Source organism: Lissotriton helveticus, chromosome 8 (genome assembly GCF_964261635.1).
Source record: "Lissotriton helveticus chromosome 8, aLisHel1.1, whole genome shotgun sequence".
Lineage (NCBI taxonomy): Eukaryota > Metazoa > Chordata > Amphibia > Caudata > Salamandridae > Lissotriton > Lissotriton helveticus.
Window position 1 is genome coordinate 437,040,595 of NC_136069.1, and position 17,712 is coordinate 437,058,306.

A 17,712-nucleotide genomic window follows, 5' to 3' on the forward strand; every position below is an offset into this window, starting at 1 on the left:
GTCATGATGGCGGCGGGGACTTTCAAGGCGGTCACTTGCCTTTATTCCAGAATGATCAATGAGGGGCTGCCACCGCTAGAGGCGCTGTAGCTCAAATGGGAAACTGATATAGGGAACGATATCCCCGAAATGACGTGGGCTCAGATACTGAGGAGGGCCTGGAAAAGCACGCGCAACGCCAGATTCCAACTGGTACATTACTATATCCTTCACCGGGCGTATTTAACGCCAGGAAAGATCAAACAATACTTTCATGTGGACACTGCAGCATGTCCTCGCTGTGCGGAGTTGGGAGTGGAGTTAGGTCATATGCTTTGGACGTGCCCCAACCTGGCGCTCTATTGGAAGGGGGTGGTGACACTCTTAACACGGTAACAGAAAGGGGGTTGGTGTTTGATATGGCGGTGGGTGTCCTACACTGGTTTCCCCATACCCCCAGGAACAAGATCACCAGTAAGTTTATAGATATGGGACTCATACTGGCAAAGCGAGAAATCACACGGCACTGGAAGGCAGCGGTAGGACCTAGTGGCACCAGGTGGAGAAACGAGTTTCTTAAATGGGCTAATGGCGAAAGCGTGCTGAGATTTTAAAATGCACGAAGACAGAGCAATGACAAGGCGTTAGAAGCAGCACAGGCATGGGATGCTTTAGTGCAATCACTGCGCAACTATGATGCACACGACGAACTAGCAGAGTAGCGACACTCTATAAGACCATCCCTGAGGCAGGACAGGCATACTACATTGAGCACTCATTAACAGCTCCTGTGCACACACACTACCACAAATGTAATCGACTGCGGACATCAATGATGGGATCCAGGGAGGAGGGTGGGCAGTTGGGGGATGCGTTTATTTTATTTACCGGGGATACACTGAGAGTCATTTTATTAGGACTCATGGACCTGCACTGTTTCTCATCCTGACCCTTGTCCTGAACTTGGTACCAGGGGGGTTTCCTTAAGGGGGTTAGACAGGGTGGGTCATGCAATTGCTGTTATATGCTGTGTGGGGGAAAAACCCAATAAAATGTTGTTTTAAAAAAAAAACCATGAAGGTACTATCAGAATAGTAAATAAGAAAAAAAACAAATAGACACTCATGCATTATAGAAGCAGGAAAAGGAAGATAGAAAAGGGAAACAAGAAAGGAAAGGAGAACAGAGAGAATAGAGAATAAAAGAAGAGTAAAGGAGATGAGGAGAAAAAGGGACAGAACAAGGACATAAAGCCATATCTGAACTAAAGAGACAAAGAAATAAGAACCAGGCATGTCGGCATCTAGAAGCAAGAACAACAATGGAGGGAGAAAATAGAAATAGAGTAGAGAAATACAGGCCATATAAACCATATTAAAGAACAGAATTAAACAGAATAACAGGGAACAAGAAACCATGCAATATTATCAATATAAAAATTTAAGGACATTGCGTATTTGTGTCCATAGGTAGCTTGGTGATGGTTTGCAAAAACAATTTTAATTTAGGCGGATCTTCATACGAGCGAGTAATTTTGCAGGGATGTAGTATAGCATAGCGGATGTTCAGAGATCTCAGTTGAGGACGAAGAGCTAGGAACTGTTTACTCCTAGTAATGGTTGCAGTGGCATTATCCTGAGAAATAATTTTTTTATGACCAGACCAAACAAGGCGACGTTTTTCTCTGGCAGATTTTAAGACGCGCATGAGCTCGGTGAAGTCCTAGAAGAGCATTAAAATACCACGATGTCTGGTAGATTGCGGTTGAAGACGACCTAAGCGATGTGCCCGCTGAATATTAAGAGGAGCAGAGGACTGTAGATTGAGAAGATCAGGTAAAAATGTCTTCAACATTCTCTGGGAGACCATAGAGACAAAGATTATTCCTTCTATTGCTATTTTCAAGGTCTTCAGTGTGGAGCTTGAGCTTCTGAATTTCTTGTTCCAGCATGGGTATTTTAGTAGCCATGTCCTGAAAGTGGCCCACGCGCTGTTCCATTTCGAGCATTTTGCTTTTCATAGTGATCCAGCGGTCTTCAATTTGTTGCAGTTTTTAATTGGTAGTGTTCAAGAACGGTTTAAGGGCACGTACTTCGTCTAGAATGGTATCAAAGACCGGATTAGGAGAGGACTGGATCAGAGATGAAGCATCATTTTTGGCTCTTTTAGATTTAGTACCTGAGGACGATGTTTTAGTAAGATTGAGAGGGTCGCTGGCCATCTTAATGACGTGCACTGGTCGATGAGAGAGCTTGTTAGAAGTAGAGAGCCTACCCATATAATAGGTGACTGGTAAAAGGAAGTTCAGTATATTTGCGCAGGAATTCACACACTATAATGTGGAAAAAGGCAATTGATTATATGTGGCAGGGACACGTCTACATAGCAGGTTGTGGAACAGAGAGATTATGATAATTCCCACTGGCTTACAAACATGCAAGGCAACAGTGAGCTGAAGACAATTCCTGAGAGAACGCCCCACGACTTATGTGATCGCTCCTGCATGTTTTCTGGCTCCGACACATAAGGAGCGCGTGCACCAAGATCACAATACCACAATGTCATTAGGCTTCACAACAGTGCATCATAATATGTGAGCTAGGGGATTAGGCTCAAAGCAGGTTAGAGATGAAGCACCATAATTTAGAAGTCCTCAAGAAAAAATGACATATCATAAAGCCAGCAGAAATGGTATTGGTTCAGGATTACCAGTACAAGAGCATAACTGGCCAAATATGTAGAAATATTGGTGAGTGAAGTAAAAGCAGGCTCACCCAAGCGTTATGAACATTACTAGAGCTTAGAACAGTGAAACGAGCGGCGCTCTGCCAAAATGGCGGCTACTTGTGTGTGAAGAGAAATCTTCGTCGTGGCTGCAGCAGTGAAAGGACGAGACACTAGATGCTCCCGTCGGCTCACAGGAACGCCTCACCATCAAACAGCATGAGAACAGCTTGGGGAGCACTGGGCATTGTCTCAAAGCAGCCAAAAACTGATTTGAAAGCTCCGTGAGGAAACTGAGCTTGTCGGTCCGCCGCCATCTTGTTTCAGCTCATAAGCCACACACCCCTGAATTGCCTTTTATGATCTAAAATACTTAATGAGTTATGGCAAAGTTTCATGAAAAGTGATTATCACATTTCTTGTTTACAATTATCATTTAAAGTGTAGGAAGCTGGCTCTCTATATTCTATACCAAAAAGATGTTTAGTGTGCCGAGATTCCAGTTGGTCCCCAAAGGTATGGCAGTTGTTAAAGTAGGTTATACCTTACTCTTCTTAATTTAGTGCTAGCTGTGTTGAGCAGTTAGCCTTATAAGAGGGTAGTGTTAAGCATTTATTATACCCACTCAGGCGTGGAATGATATCACACACTCCAAGACTAAATCCAGACCATTTGTTTTGTATAAAAAGTGGTTACTTTGTTGTTTTATTAATAGAACCAAGAATCACTTAGTGCAGGTAAGTTTCACAGTGCTTAAAAAGTAGTAATACTGTTCAAGAATGTAATAATGTTTTGTAAATGCAGTTATATACTTTACAGTTTTAGCAATGTTTTATGCAAATGTCAATAAAGTACAGTGGTAGGCTTTGGCAGTGATGCAGTAAGACAGTTAATTGCAACCTATAGTCTTACAATGGAATCCTATGGAGGAAAACAATGTTAAACAATTTGCAGATAAGTACTTGACTTACTTCGGGAGGGTTTGGGGGTTTAGGACAACACAGGCCAAGGTTCAAGACCAGGTAGTTACTGCACCACCAGCGGCACTGGGGCGGCCAGGTGCAGAGGTCACTGGGCCCAATGTTATCCAATGGAGCCGGGAAATACCTCAAAGAGGCACGGTTTGCAAGTAGGTATTGTCCAATCTTAAAGCAAATGCCAGGGGGGTTGCAGTGAGCAGGGAGGGGGGCACCAAAACTACACCACCAGCGGCACTGGGGCGGACTGGTGCAGGGTGCAAGTCAGCGTTGGGCGCCCAGTGCTTTCCAATGGAGGTCGTCAGTTTTGGAATGAGGCTGCAGGCTTAGACCAGAAGGCTAGACGAAGGCAACCAACAGCTGGACAGGTAAGTTGGATAGCTGGGAGTCATTGGGCACCAACTTCTGAGCTCCCCAAGGTCGGGGCGGAAGATCCAGGGGTACTTTTTGGTGTCTGGTTTTCTCAGCTGGTTCCAGTCACGGTCGTGGATAGGCCAGCCACCAATGCAGACAAGGTCTAGATCGCCAGGGAGACTTCACAGGAGAGGTGAGACACTCGAACTTGGACCGCCGGTGTCTGGTGCAAAGGGGTTCAGTGTTGCGGATCCGGTGACTGTTGTTGGTTTCTTTGCTGGACAAATCCACTATCCACTGGAGACAGGTGTCTCTGCCAAACACAGCACAGGTTCTCCGGAGTTCTTGAGGATACTGGCTGCAGGCCACACCGGTTTCTTAAATCAGGGTAGCTGAAAGAAGAGAGAGGCCGGAAGGGCTGGGGCCAAGTCAGTCATTGTCTTCTCCACTGCTGCATGGCTCTTCGGTCCTTCTTCTTAGGTCATCTAATCTAAGGAGCAAGGTTCAGGATGCCCCTAATACTAAATTTAGGGGTGTTACAGGTGAGTGCAGGTCTGGACTAATGGGTCCCTTCCCTGGAGTGTCTACGCCACTCCTTATGCCACCCACCAGTGGGAGGGGGCATACACCTCATCCTGATTGGGGGAGTCCTCTCATCTTCAAGATTGAGTGGACCCAGATATGGGCTTCACTTCGCCTCTCCCACCTGAGGAGTGGGGTTGGCCAAAGTGGGCACACCTCCCTTTCTTCCTATGTTTTCCCGCTGATTCTCCAGCCCAACGTGGGGGTCAGAACAGGTGGGAGCCAGATGCTGAGAGCAGCAGAGGCTGGGGATAGCTAATAAAGCCAGCCAGCCTTTAAAGCTTCTCCTTCATGGACCCTGCCCATCCTGGGGGAGGAGACCTGACACCTCTGCCCAGGATGTGCTTTGTTTAAGGACCCTGAGAGTGTAGGGCTCTCTACCTAGGGGTCCAGGAAACCTGACTGGTGGTGGTAGATGGCTGGTATCCTGTCAGGAACCACGCCAGAGCTGGTCGGTTTTCAGGGGGCATGTTTAAGATATCCTCCTGAGTGCATTTTGCATTAAATCCAAGAACTGGCATCAATGTGGGTTTAATGAGCTGAGAAGTTTGGTACCAACCTTTCCAGTCCTCAGTAAAGCCATCACGGAGCTGTGCAGTTGACAAACTCCCAGCCTCACTCAAAATGGCTTAACGGCACTTACAATGTCTGCGAATGGAACAGAGACTGTAGGGGCATATTGCTCATTCAGCTATGCTTGCTCCGGTGGTATGGTGCACCCTGCCTTTAGGGCTATAAGGCATTATAGAAGGGTGACTTACCCATCCCACAGGCAGTGTTGGTGGGCATGGCACACAGGGATGTGTCAAAACATTGCGACACGCGGTTGTCGTGCCCCAAAAGAGTTGTACAGACTTGTACACATTTGAGAAACGTAATTCACTCGTACTCCATAGTATTACCAAAGTTCATCCAATTTTATTTCCATTTTTAATCCATTTTCATCCGTCACGTCAACGAAATGAAGTTCAAAAGTTTTCAGCATTTTAGTTGCTCAGGAATTGCCCATCCGGGCCTATTCACAGGCATGTAAACAAGCTCCATTCCTCTGATACATTTGAATAACCCAATGCATTTTGCTCTGATTTAGACCTTCCTCAGGGGGATCTAAAATGATTAAAAAATGACCATCAGCCCCACTCGTTTTTAAACAATGTTAGTGCTCCAAAATTAATCAAAACCCCCAATTTGTCTACAACGTAACTGTTTAAATCAATCATAATGAACCACAAACGTAGTGTCCAAATCATACCTCCCGTGTTTGAGTGCAAACCAAATCTGTGATCATTCGTTATGAACCAAACAAATGATGCCCTTTCATTACTATACATCCCAAGTTCACCTTCCCTCTAAGCCATCCCCATTATTTACCTCCACCATAGACCTCCCCATGTCAAAGTAACCATAGTGGCACTTATATTCCATCCCTCGATCTCCCCATCGTTTGACTCCACGGCTGTACCGCTCATCTTAATCCCCCCAACACCCCAGTTTGTACCTCCAATCATATGGTTATTAACGGCCTGTACAACCATCAAGTTAAAACGCCATCAAATCCAAACGTCGTAGCTTCAAACCCGTAATCACAATCTTCCTGTTTTTTAGCCAGGCGTTACCTTCCCCACCGGTGCGCACTTTGTGAAGTGATTCCCTATAGCCCGCCCCCGTAAATCTTACGCGTGATGCGTGTATTACCCATGCTTAAAGAAACAAAACAAAACATTCCTGCTTGTGAGCGAAACTATTCCCAAGTAAATGAATGAATTCAATTCCACATTTGTGAATAAACTTGCATCATGATGTGGTATAATGCATCATTTTTCAATGTCATTTCCTTATTGATGACAAATTGTATGGATAATCTCCGACCTGACGATGTAACTTCTTCCTGAGAATCGTGTCTATTTCCTTGGGTGCTTGCAGGGTCGGAACAGAATGTATTATAATTAACTGAAAAAAGTCTGAAGCACACCCTTAGTTCACTACACATTTTGTTCATCATATTATAATCCAGTTTGGCCTGCATGCACTCTTATACGCTCCGTTCCTTGGCGCAAATTTAACATTGCATCAAAACATTGCGACACGCGGTTGTCGTGCCCCAGAAGAGTTGTACAGCCTTGTACACATTTGAGAAACATATTTACTCGTACACCATAGTATTACCAAAGTTCATCCAATTTTATTTCCATTTTTAATCCATTTCCATCCGTCACGTCAAAGAAATGAATGTTTCTCAAATGTGTACAAGGCTGTGCAACTCTTCTGGGGCACGACAACCACGTATCGCAATGTTTGATGTAATGTTAAATTTGCGCCAAGGAACGGAGCACATAAGAGGGCATGCACGCCAAACTGGATTAAAATATGATTAACAAAAGTGTGGTGAACTAAGGATGTGCTTCAGACTTTTTTCAGTGAATTATATTCCATTCCGTTCCGACCATGTAAGCACCCAAGGAAAAAGGCACGATTCTCAGGAAGAAGTTACATGGTCACGTCTGAGATTATCTATACAATTTGTCATCAATAAGGAAATGACATTGAAAAATGATGCATTATACCACACCATGATGCGAGTTTATTCACGAATGTGGAATTTAATTCATTCATTTACTTGGGAATAGTTTCGCTCACAAGCAGGAATGTTTTGTTTTGTTTCTTTAAGCATGGGTAATACACGCATCATGCGTGAGATTTACGGATGCGGGCGTAGGAATGACGTCACAAAGTGCGCACAGGTGGGCTAAAAAACCTGGAAGATTGTGATTAAGGGTATGAAGCTATGACTTTTGGATTTGATGGCGTTTTAACTTGATGGTTGTACAGGCTGTTAATAACCATATGATTGGAGGTACAAACTGGGGTGTTGGAGGGGGAGTAAGATGAGCGGTACAGCCGTGGGGTCAAACGATGGTGGGATCGAGGGATGGATTATAAGTGACTCTATGGTTACTTTGACATGGGGAGGTGTTATGGTGGAGGTAAATAATGGGGATGGCTTAGAGGGAAGGTGAACTTGGGATTTATAGTAATGAATGGGCAATATTTGTTTGGTTCATAATGAATGATCACAGAGTTGGTTTCCACTCAAACACGGGAGGTATGATTTGGACACTATGTTGGTGGTTCATTATGACTGATTTAAAAAGTTACGTTGTAGACACAATTTTGGGGTTTTTATTAATTTTGGAGCACTAATATTGTTTAAAAATGAGTGGAGCTGATGGTCATTTTTTATTAATTTTAGATATCCCTGAGGAAGGTCGAAATCAGAGCGAAATGCATTGGGTTATTCAAATGTATTGGAGGAATGGAGCTTGTTTACATGCCTGTCAATAGCCCCAGATGGGCAATTCCTGAGCAACTAAAATGCTGAAAACTTTTGAACTTCATTTCTTTGACGTGACGGATGAAAATGGATTAAAAATGGAGTGAATATGTTTCTCAAATGTGTACAAGGCTGTGCAACTCATCTGGGGCATGACAACCGCGTGTCGCAATGTTTTGATGCAATGTTAAATTTGCGCCAGGGAACGGCGCGCATAAGAGTGCATGCACGCCAAACTGGATTATAATATGATGAACAAAATGTGTGGTGAATTAAGGGTGTGCTTCAGACTTTTTTCAGCAAATTTTACACAGGTATGTGTGCCATGTTGACTCTTCAGTTTGATCTGCACCAAAAGACGCAGCCTGCAATGGCAGTGTATGGGTTTCAAGGTGAGGGGTATCTGAGGGTAGCACAATACATGCTACCGTCCTCGAAGGCCCTCTCTGGTCACAAGGCCCTGGGAACATTTACAAGGGATTTACATGTGACCCAGAGGTGTGCCAATTCTGGAGACAAAGGTCCAGTTTTTGGAAAGAACAAAGGCCCTGGGAGCCTGATTGGCAGGGACCCAGGGCACAGTCTGTCAAGTTGGCATCATGTATCTGGTCTGTTCTGTTGATTACTCCTGCTAAAAGTTTCAAAAATGACTAGATAATGTTATATAAGTTAGGAACAGAATGTGAAGAGCTAGAGGGGGACATTTGTGCTTGATGACTGAGACGAGGCAGGCCAAAGAGGCTGAAAACTTCCAAGACAAAACCAAAGGGGTTGATGGACGGAGTGTTGAACATTGCAAGCACTGTCTTCCCTGGACCGGAAATGACCATATGCAGTTCGGGCTGGACTGTTCCCATGAGGCACAGGGTCAGACTGATTTGCATATGGCATGTCTGACCTGGGGTTGCGGAGTGAGCTAAAGAATGACGATGGATTAAACCCAGATCAGTTGACTGGGGGTGAGTGCTTGCAATGCTCAACACTCCGTCCATCATCCCCTTTGGACAACTACCAAGAGGCACAATTAGCCTTCCCTTGGCGTACTTATCAAACTGCCTTCTAGTGAAGAAGAGCATAGTAGACTATGACTACACTATTATACTGAACAGAAGGCTTACTGTTTGAAGCTGGTATGAAAGCCTGAACCATCTTCGAAACTCGAATTAGTCTTTAACCCCTTCGAATTAAAATATAACTAATGTTTCCTGGTGTTCTTGTGTGGCTTTCTAGTATGAAAGAGGATTTGGATTGTACTAATTATCCCTGTGATTTTTTTAAATAATTGATTGTTACCTGAAGCACATATGACTCCAGTTTAGCTCAATGAGCTAAGGGAGTTACAGTCAAACTGTCTTCTGTCTCGTGTTGGCGCGTTGACCAAGTCCTTAGTGCCAGGGGTCTAGCAAGCCAAATATTCACAGACTTTGTTCTGGAGGATCCAGAAAATGTCCAGACATGCTGTTCTTGTTAAGCTCCTTGTTAACATAGCACAGTGGATGGAACTGACACCTAGTTAGTTTGGGTGCAGCTTGACCTATTTAAAACTTGAAAAAGCCAAGATAGACAAAGAGCACGTTATTTCAGATCTAGACTAAGCCAGACTTTTATAATAGTGCATGTAAAACTGCAAGCAGCCCAATGCAAAAGGTAAACACAGCACTGAATGTGCGACTCACACTTTGCATGGTTGGTGATTTGAAATCTCTGAAACTCAGTGCTCTTTTCCTCACAGCATTCTTGCATTTTGCAATTTCGAAATGTTAAAAGTGGTAGAAATATGGTGATCTGTTTTATGTTTACACAAATACTCGACTTGAGCCATTTCCCACACACACTAAGCTCTGTGCACACAGAGTCCAACATGTTAATCTAAATGTGGCTGCTTTCCTACCTTACACCATCATTGGGCCAGAAACTTCTAGGGTTGGGAGCTGCAGGGTGGCTCCTGAGGAGAGGGTCACCGACACTTTAATCTCCAGTAAGATACCAGCTCCTAAGTGTCTCTTTCTTACCTTTTCGGGCACCGCCTGCCCCTTTGGGCCCAGGAAGTGTTGACTGTGAAAATCGTATGTAGTCTTTACAACAAATTTTATTTTTTTGTCTGTTTACCTATAACTCGCATGAGTGTTCCTGTCCTATAGCTATAACTGTATTGGCCAAATTGTATGCTCTTGGTTCATCATTAACAGTACTGACATCAGTGACTGTATTGGATATTACTGAATTGTATGCACGTTTTAACGTCTTCAAACTGTATGATAATACGATGTTTTTCTTCCTTTTTTGTACATTTTAAATTCAAGATGGACTGCGGATTGTGGATAATATTTGAAGCAGGCATGCTTCCACTCATGATCTGGTTCAAGTTGCATTCCTTTTGCCCTTTTCCTACTGTGTAAAAGAAGAGCTCTTTAAGATTAATGCTTGTTAGTTTTCACGTTTTAACTTTTTATCAAATAGTCATTTTGCGTATGAGGTAGATTCAGTCAGTGTACGCTGCAGGTATTTTTTTTGGTTCAGTGAAATGGTATTAGTATTCCAACAGTGAAAAATGCACAGTACGAATTCACTTACATGACATCATGGAAACACCTCAAACAATAAATCTGAAAATCTCCCTCTACCCACCCCCTCACATAACAGGTGGACACGCAGGGTGTTACCACATATTCTGTACGTCAATGTTTGAGTAGGCAACACCATCTCTAATACTTACTGCAGGGTTTTTAACATTTGGTTTTTAACCTTTTTGAAAATGTTGAAATGTGTAAATTCTTAATGGAATAAAATAACGACACAAGCTAAAGCTTTCTGCTGAACAATTGCAGAATGATCAAGATAGATTGTTTTTTAGAATATTTAAAATATATATAGTAGGTAATTGCCACTTAACATCTAAAACTTGAAATTGAGATTTACAAGTGGACCAGTAAACCTAACTGCTTTATATGGGGACAATTTTCATGATATTTACTAAATTAGAATATGCCTTTAACCATCGTCTTTAAAAGGATATATATGTCTTAACTTGGAACTTTTGCAGTTTCAGGGCCTGCTTTGCCTCCTGGCTTTAAACCCAGTCACAGCTCAGGAACATCAGATGATAGTGGGGAAGATTGTTCTCCTCTACGTGAAGAAGGCAGTCAAAACTCTGATGGTGAAAATGGGCCTGGTCTAAAACGCAGGTTAGTCTATTCATGACAAAAGGTTGTGATAATGATTGAAAATGTCATTTAGTACAAACAAAGATTTTGTATCATCCGACTCAGTTCTGGAATGAGTAATAAAACAAAAAACATAAATCGTCATTCTGTTCCCTTGAGGCAAAAAAAAAGTTTGGAAATGGAGTGCCTTGTCTTTTAAACAGGGTGACTATATCCAGTAAAGAAGGTTATGTCTGAATGTTTCATGTGAGTTGCAGATGCTTATCCAGACTCGAGAACACAGATGAGTTAAATTAGTTTGTTGAACATTCTCAACCACATCAATCCTCGCACTACATGGCTGTTGCCACTGAATGCATGTTGTGATATATAAACAAATAAAAGAACACTTCTAAAATATTTCAAAAGCAGAATTCAACTAAAAGGAACTGAACTCGTTATATCTTACAAATAAAAAGATGAGAAATGTATAATGATTGCTATAACCCTGGCTAAGTATTTTGAGACTGTGAAGGCAGAAAAAAGTACAAAGTGTCGTAAGGAAAATGTATTTTGTCACCGAATGAAAATTAATGGAATCTGTTTCTCAGCAGTACTGAGATCAATGTTTTATTGGTTTTGGTCTTGTTACGTTTTCTCTGTATCTCCAAGGTTGTCAACAGTCTTGTTGGATTAGTCTGGTGATTACATACGATATTTTTTTTAGAGTTTATTTCTCACTTGGATATATTAAATTTTGAATTGAATAAAAAGAGTGACCTCATAGATCACGTAAAATCGGTGATAGCTTATGCAAAATTAAAACTGAGTACCCTTGTCAATAGATTAGCAAAAGAAACAAATGGTGTATGGAATGCTGCACAATGCAAACATTCACCCCCAGTCACTAAGATCTGGGTTTAATCTTTCATTCTGATTAGCAACGTGCAGATTAGCAATGTACAATAGCCACTTCTCATATCAACATTTGTCGTTTTCAATAAAGGGAGGAAATGACAATTAATGTTTAAATTAATAATTGTATAATGATTCATATTTTTATTTTTTTATTTTAAAGGAAGCAGGAGATAGCTAATGAAGACGATGACGATGGCTTTTTTGGACCAGCCCTTCCACCTGGATTTAAAACGCTGGCAGAGTCCCCAGAACGGTATGACAAGGATTTACCATGGGGTGCTAATAGTCCTCATTTAGGGTTATTAATGCTAATCATATTGGTTTGTGATTATTATAATTGACATACATTTTTTTTATTTCGAACAATACCTAGTCCATATAAATAATTACATTACCTTTTAGTTGAGTATACTTCTAAAATAGTAGTGTACTAGCTAATGTGCCTCACATCACTGTTGAGGGTGTTGTTGCTAGGAGAACATTTGAAGTATAGCAATCATAAATATCTGCTTCTAAAGTCGTTTACCCTTAGATTTCTTTACAGATAGGCTCAGGTTCCAGTTTTGAAATGTTTATTAGAAATCATACAATTAGACTAGGCAACCAAGGCCAGAAAAACATTACACCTCCACCGGATTTGCTTCTATTCCTGAGGTGGAGCCATGCTATCTCCCAGAGTGGTCTACATGCTAAATTATGGTAGCTAAAACACCAGTGCTTTTCTGTTTCTGATTTAAACCATTCCAACCAACAAATACTGTAGACGTGTCACCTGTTAGTATCACTTGATATTCGGGATCCCAAGTGGTCCCTGCTTAATGGGAAGCTAGCCACCGTTTTTATTGAAATGCAAAATGTATTTTCTCCTCCCACAAAGTTAGCACATAGGCTTGGTATCTGTTTTAGGAGCTGTCAGGGTATCACTCGGGGAATTGTTTGAAATGAGAGTAATATTTTGGTTAGGATTGTGATCTTAATTGCAAAGTCTACCCAGCCAGGAGAGGACCAACATATCCCCTTTTTGCGGGTCAGTAGTGATATTTCGCAACAGTATGTGGAACTTGACAAGAAAGTTGCGATGTTTAGCCCCAAGTATTTTATGGTTTTTGAAACACTTTGTAAATAGGTATTGTGTTTCCAACCTTGATTATGTTTCAACAGGAATAGTGGTCAATAATGTTTTGCAATATATTGGATTTAATCTTAGTCCGATATGTTACTACAGCTTTGCAGTATTGAGATCAGATCTGGCATGGACTCTTTTGGATTTGTCATATAAACTAGAATGTTATCGGTGAATAGAGATGTTTATAATTCATATAGTCCTAAGCACGCTCCTCTCAGTCAGTTTTCTCAGCAAACTCTTTGCCCTTAAGGTTTTCGATAAAGTGCTGAGAGGAAGAAAGTACATGAGCATCCCGGTCTTATTCCTCAATCGATGTGAACTTTCACCAAATGTATCCTTTGAGTCCTATATGTGCCATCTGGTTGATGTATTGTGCAAGTACCCTAATTGTAATTTGAGCTCCTAGTCCTCTGTATTGTTTCTCAGAGAAAGTGGCAAACAACCACATTAAAGGCTTTTCCGGATAAAGGGAGGTGGAGCTCAACAATGCTGACCTCCCTGGTTTATGGGCCATATTGATCATTTCATGTGTGTGTGATGTTTTTCTTTTTTTGGTGTGCTCTGTCATTTGCCTTGTTAAAAGTAAAGTAAAGCCCACCTCTACTGAGTAAGTGAGTTAGGGCGTTAGAGATTTTAATCTATTGGAAATGTTTTGATGTACATTTTGCATCCACATTGAGGACTGAGTAAGAGTGGTAGGATCAAACTCTTTAGTTTGTATTCCTCGGCTTAAGCATAACTGAGATTACTAGCTCTGTCATGGAGGGGTAATGGTTCCTGCATCAGCTGCATAATTTAGTACCCTCGTGAATAAGTGTAGGAGGCTTGGACAACATTCCCTATAAAAGGATGGGGAAACAATTCTGGTCCCAGAGCTGAGGCAATGCTGTAATTACCTTTTCCGTGCTATCTGTTGTTGTAGGGCTTCTTGCCATTCAGAGGTGATTGGGTTTGGTGGTAGTTAAAGGTGCCTATTATGGAAGTGCAGTTTGCATCTCAGCCGTACATAGATTTTGATAATAGCCTCAACATACCTAGACAGTTTTGTGGACTTTCATTTTCAGGTTCCCTTGCCTGTCCTGTATTGCATATAGAGTGTTCTGGGTTTGTGTGCACCTTAGTTTCACTCCAAGCATGCTGCCTGCCTTATTGTCTTCCACCCAATACCACTGCTTGATAGAGGCTAGTTTAAATGTGCAAATTTGCTTGCCTCTACAATTTGTGTGTCTCATATTACTGCCTTCAGTGCATTCCATGCTACAGATAGTTGACAATCCTCCTTGCCATGAAGAGCAATTCTTTTATTTGTGTAATGTTCTGCCAAGCCACCAGGTCCATTAGTAATGAGTCATGTCTAGATGCCACACTGGGTTCTTTCATCGTTCCCTACTCTCCCATTCTAGTACGCATTTTATGGGAGCATGGTCAGATAGAGATTGCACACTGTTCAGGTTAGATATAAATGGAGCTGAACTATCCATCTAGGAGAAACCTATCAATTCTGAAGTAGGATCAGTGTGCAGCGGAGTCATGCAAATATTGATGGTGACAAAATCTCCACATCTCCTTTAATCACAATTTGGAGAGTCAATGGCTCCCCTCCCTTGAGGTCATCACTATTCCACTACTAAATGGGTTTATTTTTATTGAATTGTTTTTCCAAAATAAGGTTCAAGCCCCCTCCAGTCTCTAGTAGGTATTGTGCCAGAATTAGGACTTTTTTCATCTTGTCCTTCATTAATTCTTCTTGCCCCTTGTTTGGTTCATAAATCTCTGCTAAGGATATTGGATTCACCCTTACGATGCCTTTTACTAAGAACATCACCCTTCTTTTTAACTGAGGGTGATAGTAATGCAAAATTTGTTCAGTTACTGAAGAGGATACCTAACACCTTCATTTTGGATTTTGCTGAAACAAGATTTTGTCTCAGAAAGGATGTTGATTGTTGATTCTTTGAGGAGTGTGTGTTTCTTGAAGGAAGATGTCATCTCTTTTCATGTGCCTAAGAGCATTAGTGTAGTGTCTCAATTGGTAGGGCAATTTAGACCTATGATCTTGTAGAGCATTGGTGGGCCACTTCCACTTGGATTAGCTGTTAAAGAAGGTTAAAAATGATCTGCTGGTAGTGTGGGTTTTTTTTTGTTTTATGTAGTGTGTTCTCAGGATTAATAACCTACCCATTCTTATAAATTCCCCTGTAGAAATGTAACTCTAACTGACAGCATAAACAAAGCGCCAAGTAGAAAACATACCATCCCAATATCCTAAATGTAGACATTAGGCCCTGCTTCACATCTGTAACCTGATTTATCCTAAGTGGAGAGTGATCATTGCTATGTAGTTAGAAGTAAGAGTAGTACATGACCTCTTGCCACTCCCCCCCCCCCCCCCCCCTCCCTCTTAGGCACTTCTTCGCCTGACACGAACAGACCTCTTCTCTGGCATTTTCTTAGACGTCTCATTGAATCAGCATCTCTTTCTGAAACACTCCCAGTTCTTCATTGAATACTGGAATAAGATCACCTTTCTAAGGTGTTCTATTGCTTCTTTCTTCCCTCTTTCAGTGATGAGTGCAGTCAGCTTCTTGTTCCTCTTTTTCCTTTTCACAATCGTCCCTGCACTTTCTGATTACGAGGTCATGGTTCTCAAGCAAGTGTCTGGGTGTTTGCCTTGGAATAGTTTGCCTTTTCAGGTAGTTGCAATATTAGGCTGCCTTTATTTATCAAGAACATCTGGACAGTTCTTTCTTCCCATCTAGAAAGAGGAGGCACAGTCTGTAAGCAGTTTTTTAGGTCTCGCGACCTATCGATGCGCGTAAGCGCATCGAGCGGAGCGAGAATTCAAGTAGCCAAAATCCTCATGAAACCACCAGCTTTTTGCTGGCGTTTTCATGAAGTTCACGTGAACCACGTGATCAAACACGAACGCGCATCAGCCTCCCTCCCTCCTAATTGCATTTGCCGCACAGCACATCAAAGGGCTTCGCCCAGCGTGCGCTCTGCGGCTTCTCGGCTTCTCCTCCCCTAATTATTCTTGGATGGCCGGCCGGCACACAGCCTTCCTTGCATTTCTCCTCCCCCTCCCCAGCAAGCTTCCCCCAGGCCGTGTTCCCTCATCCCTCGCACCCCCACCATTTGCTTCCATTTGTTCTCTTTCCGATAAACACCTCTTAACTGTGCTGATGTGACGTACCGCGTCTCTCTTTCCTTGTCCTCCTGATCCCACCAATCACACGACTTAGTGAATTTATGGTTGGACCGTTATTGTTTATTTATTTGGCTGGAGTATTTATTCTGTCACAAGCGCTGCACAAAACTGCAAAGGCGAAAACTGGATCACATCGCATCAATCAAACAAACAAAACTAAGCTGTTTAACCACAACGTTGTTTCTTTTATTATATAAAGCGCTTTAAACACACCAGGGTGACATACGCCATGTAAACACATACAAAATATATGTAAATAAAAAATAGCAGTTCAAGAGCTGCTCATGCTTTCGCTCGCACACGCCTGGTAAAAGGCTAACCAAGTTGGGTTACTACTCTCAGGACGCAGTCAACTACCAGAAATTCCTGAGGTGATTCTTTACCGTGGCAAGGTTCGTTTGTTTTGCAACCGCATTACCTCTTCAGCCTTTTGATTAGCGACTGCGTTACCTCACTCTCTGGCTGCTACCACACATTCTGATTGTGTTAACCACTGAAGCATTTTTTATCACGTCTTCTGAATCGTAAGCAGCGGTTCCGTTTTGTTCAGAGCAAGAGTTTGTACTTTAAATACACAAAAGCCGAGCGCCAACGTGGGGCGCGCGCATCTCAAGCACTAGGGCTGGCTTTGCTCGGCGCGCTGCTCGATGCTTGGCCTCGGCGTGCCTTTGTTCTTAGCTGATTTCTCTCCTGTTCGTCCCAGGCTCTCATATTTCCCCTGCATCTTCCCTTAAATGTTCATCCCATTAAGGAGTGCGAGCCTAAGAACCTCGCCGCCAAAATGCAGAGCAATTAAGGGGAAAGGCCTTTTTTTTCCAGGGAAGCATTCGCGCAGACATAAACCTCAACCTCACCCTTTCAAGAAAATATTTCAGTTTTACTTTCATCAAAAAAGTTAAAGAGCCGAGGGCTTTTAGCATCTCGTTTCACTCACACACACAGCCTATTATAACCTGCATAAACAAGGGTGACAAGTTGAGATTAATGAGGCAATGAGGCTCCCGGAGTGACAGAACAATTTAATTGTCAGAAATCATAGGAGCTGAACTTTGCCAGTGTATTTATGTAAGGCTGCCACAGCTAAAAACGTCCCTAATTGATTATGACCAATAAGTAATAACACAGAATCCAGTTCTTGGGGAGGCAAATAAAAACAAGCATTTGCATAGCCAATAGGTCTCGCTTGTGGGACCTTATAAGTATTTAGTTTTGCAGCACAATATCCTTGTTACACCAAGGATATTATGCTGCAAAACTAAATACTTACAAGGTCCCACAAGCGAGACCTATTGGCAATGCCAATGCTTGTGATAAATATTCAACTATCGTCCAAAAACCTCTCTCTTTTGTAGGGTGATGACGGATAGGTC

The 17,712-nt window shown here is 42.3% G+C and overlaps 1 protein-coding gene across 1 annotated transcript in view; it reads left to right on the top strand.

Annotated features, from left to right (window-relative positions):
- Nucleotides 1–17,712, top strand: part of GPALPP1 (GPALPP motifs containing 1) — a 157,381-nt gene that overhangs the window by 13,445 nt on the left and 126,224 nt on the right. Inside the window, exons 2-3 of the mRNA XM_078657308.1 lie at nucleotides 10,991–11,132; nucleotides 12,169–12,261. Of these exons, the coding sequence (XP_078513434.1) occupies nucleotides 10,991–11,132; nucleotides 12,169–12,261 (235 nt within the window). The remainder of the gene's footprint in view (nucleotides 1–10,990; nucleotides 11,133–12,168; nucleotides 12,262–17,712) is intronic.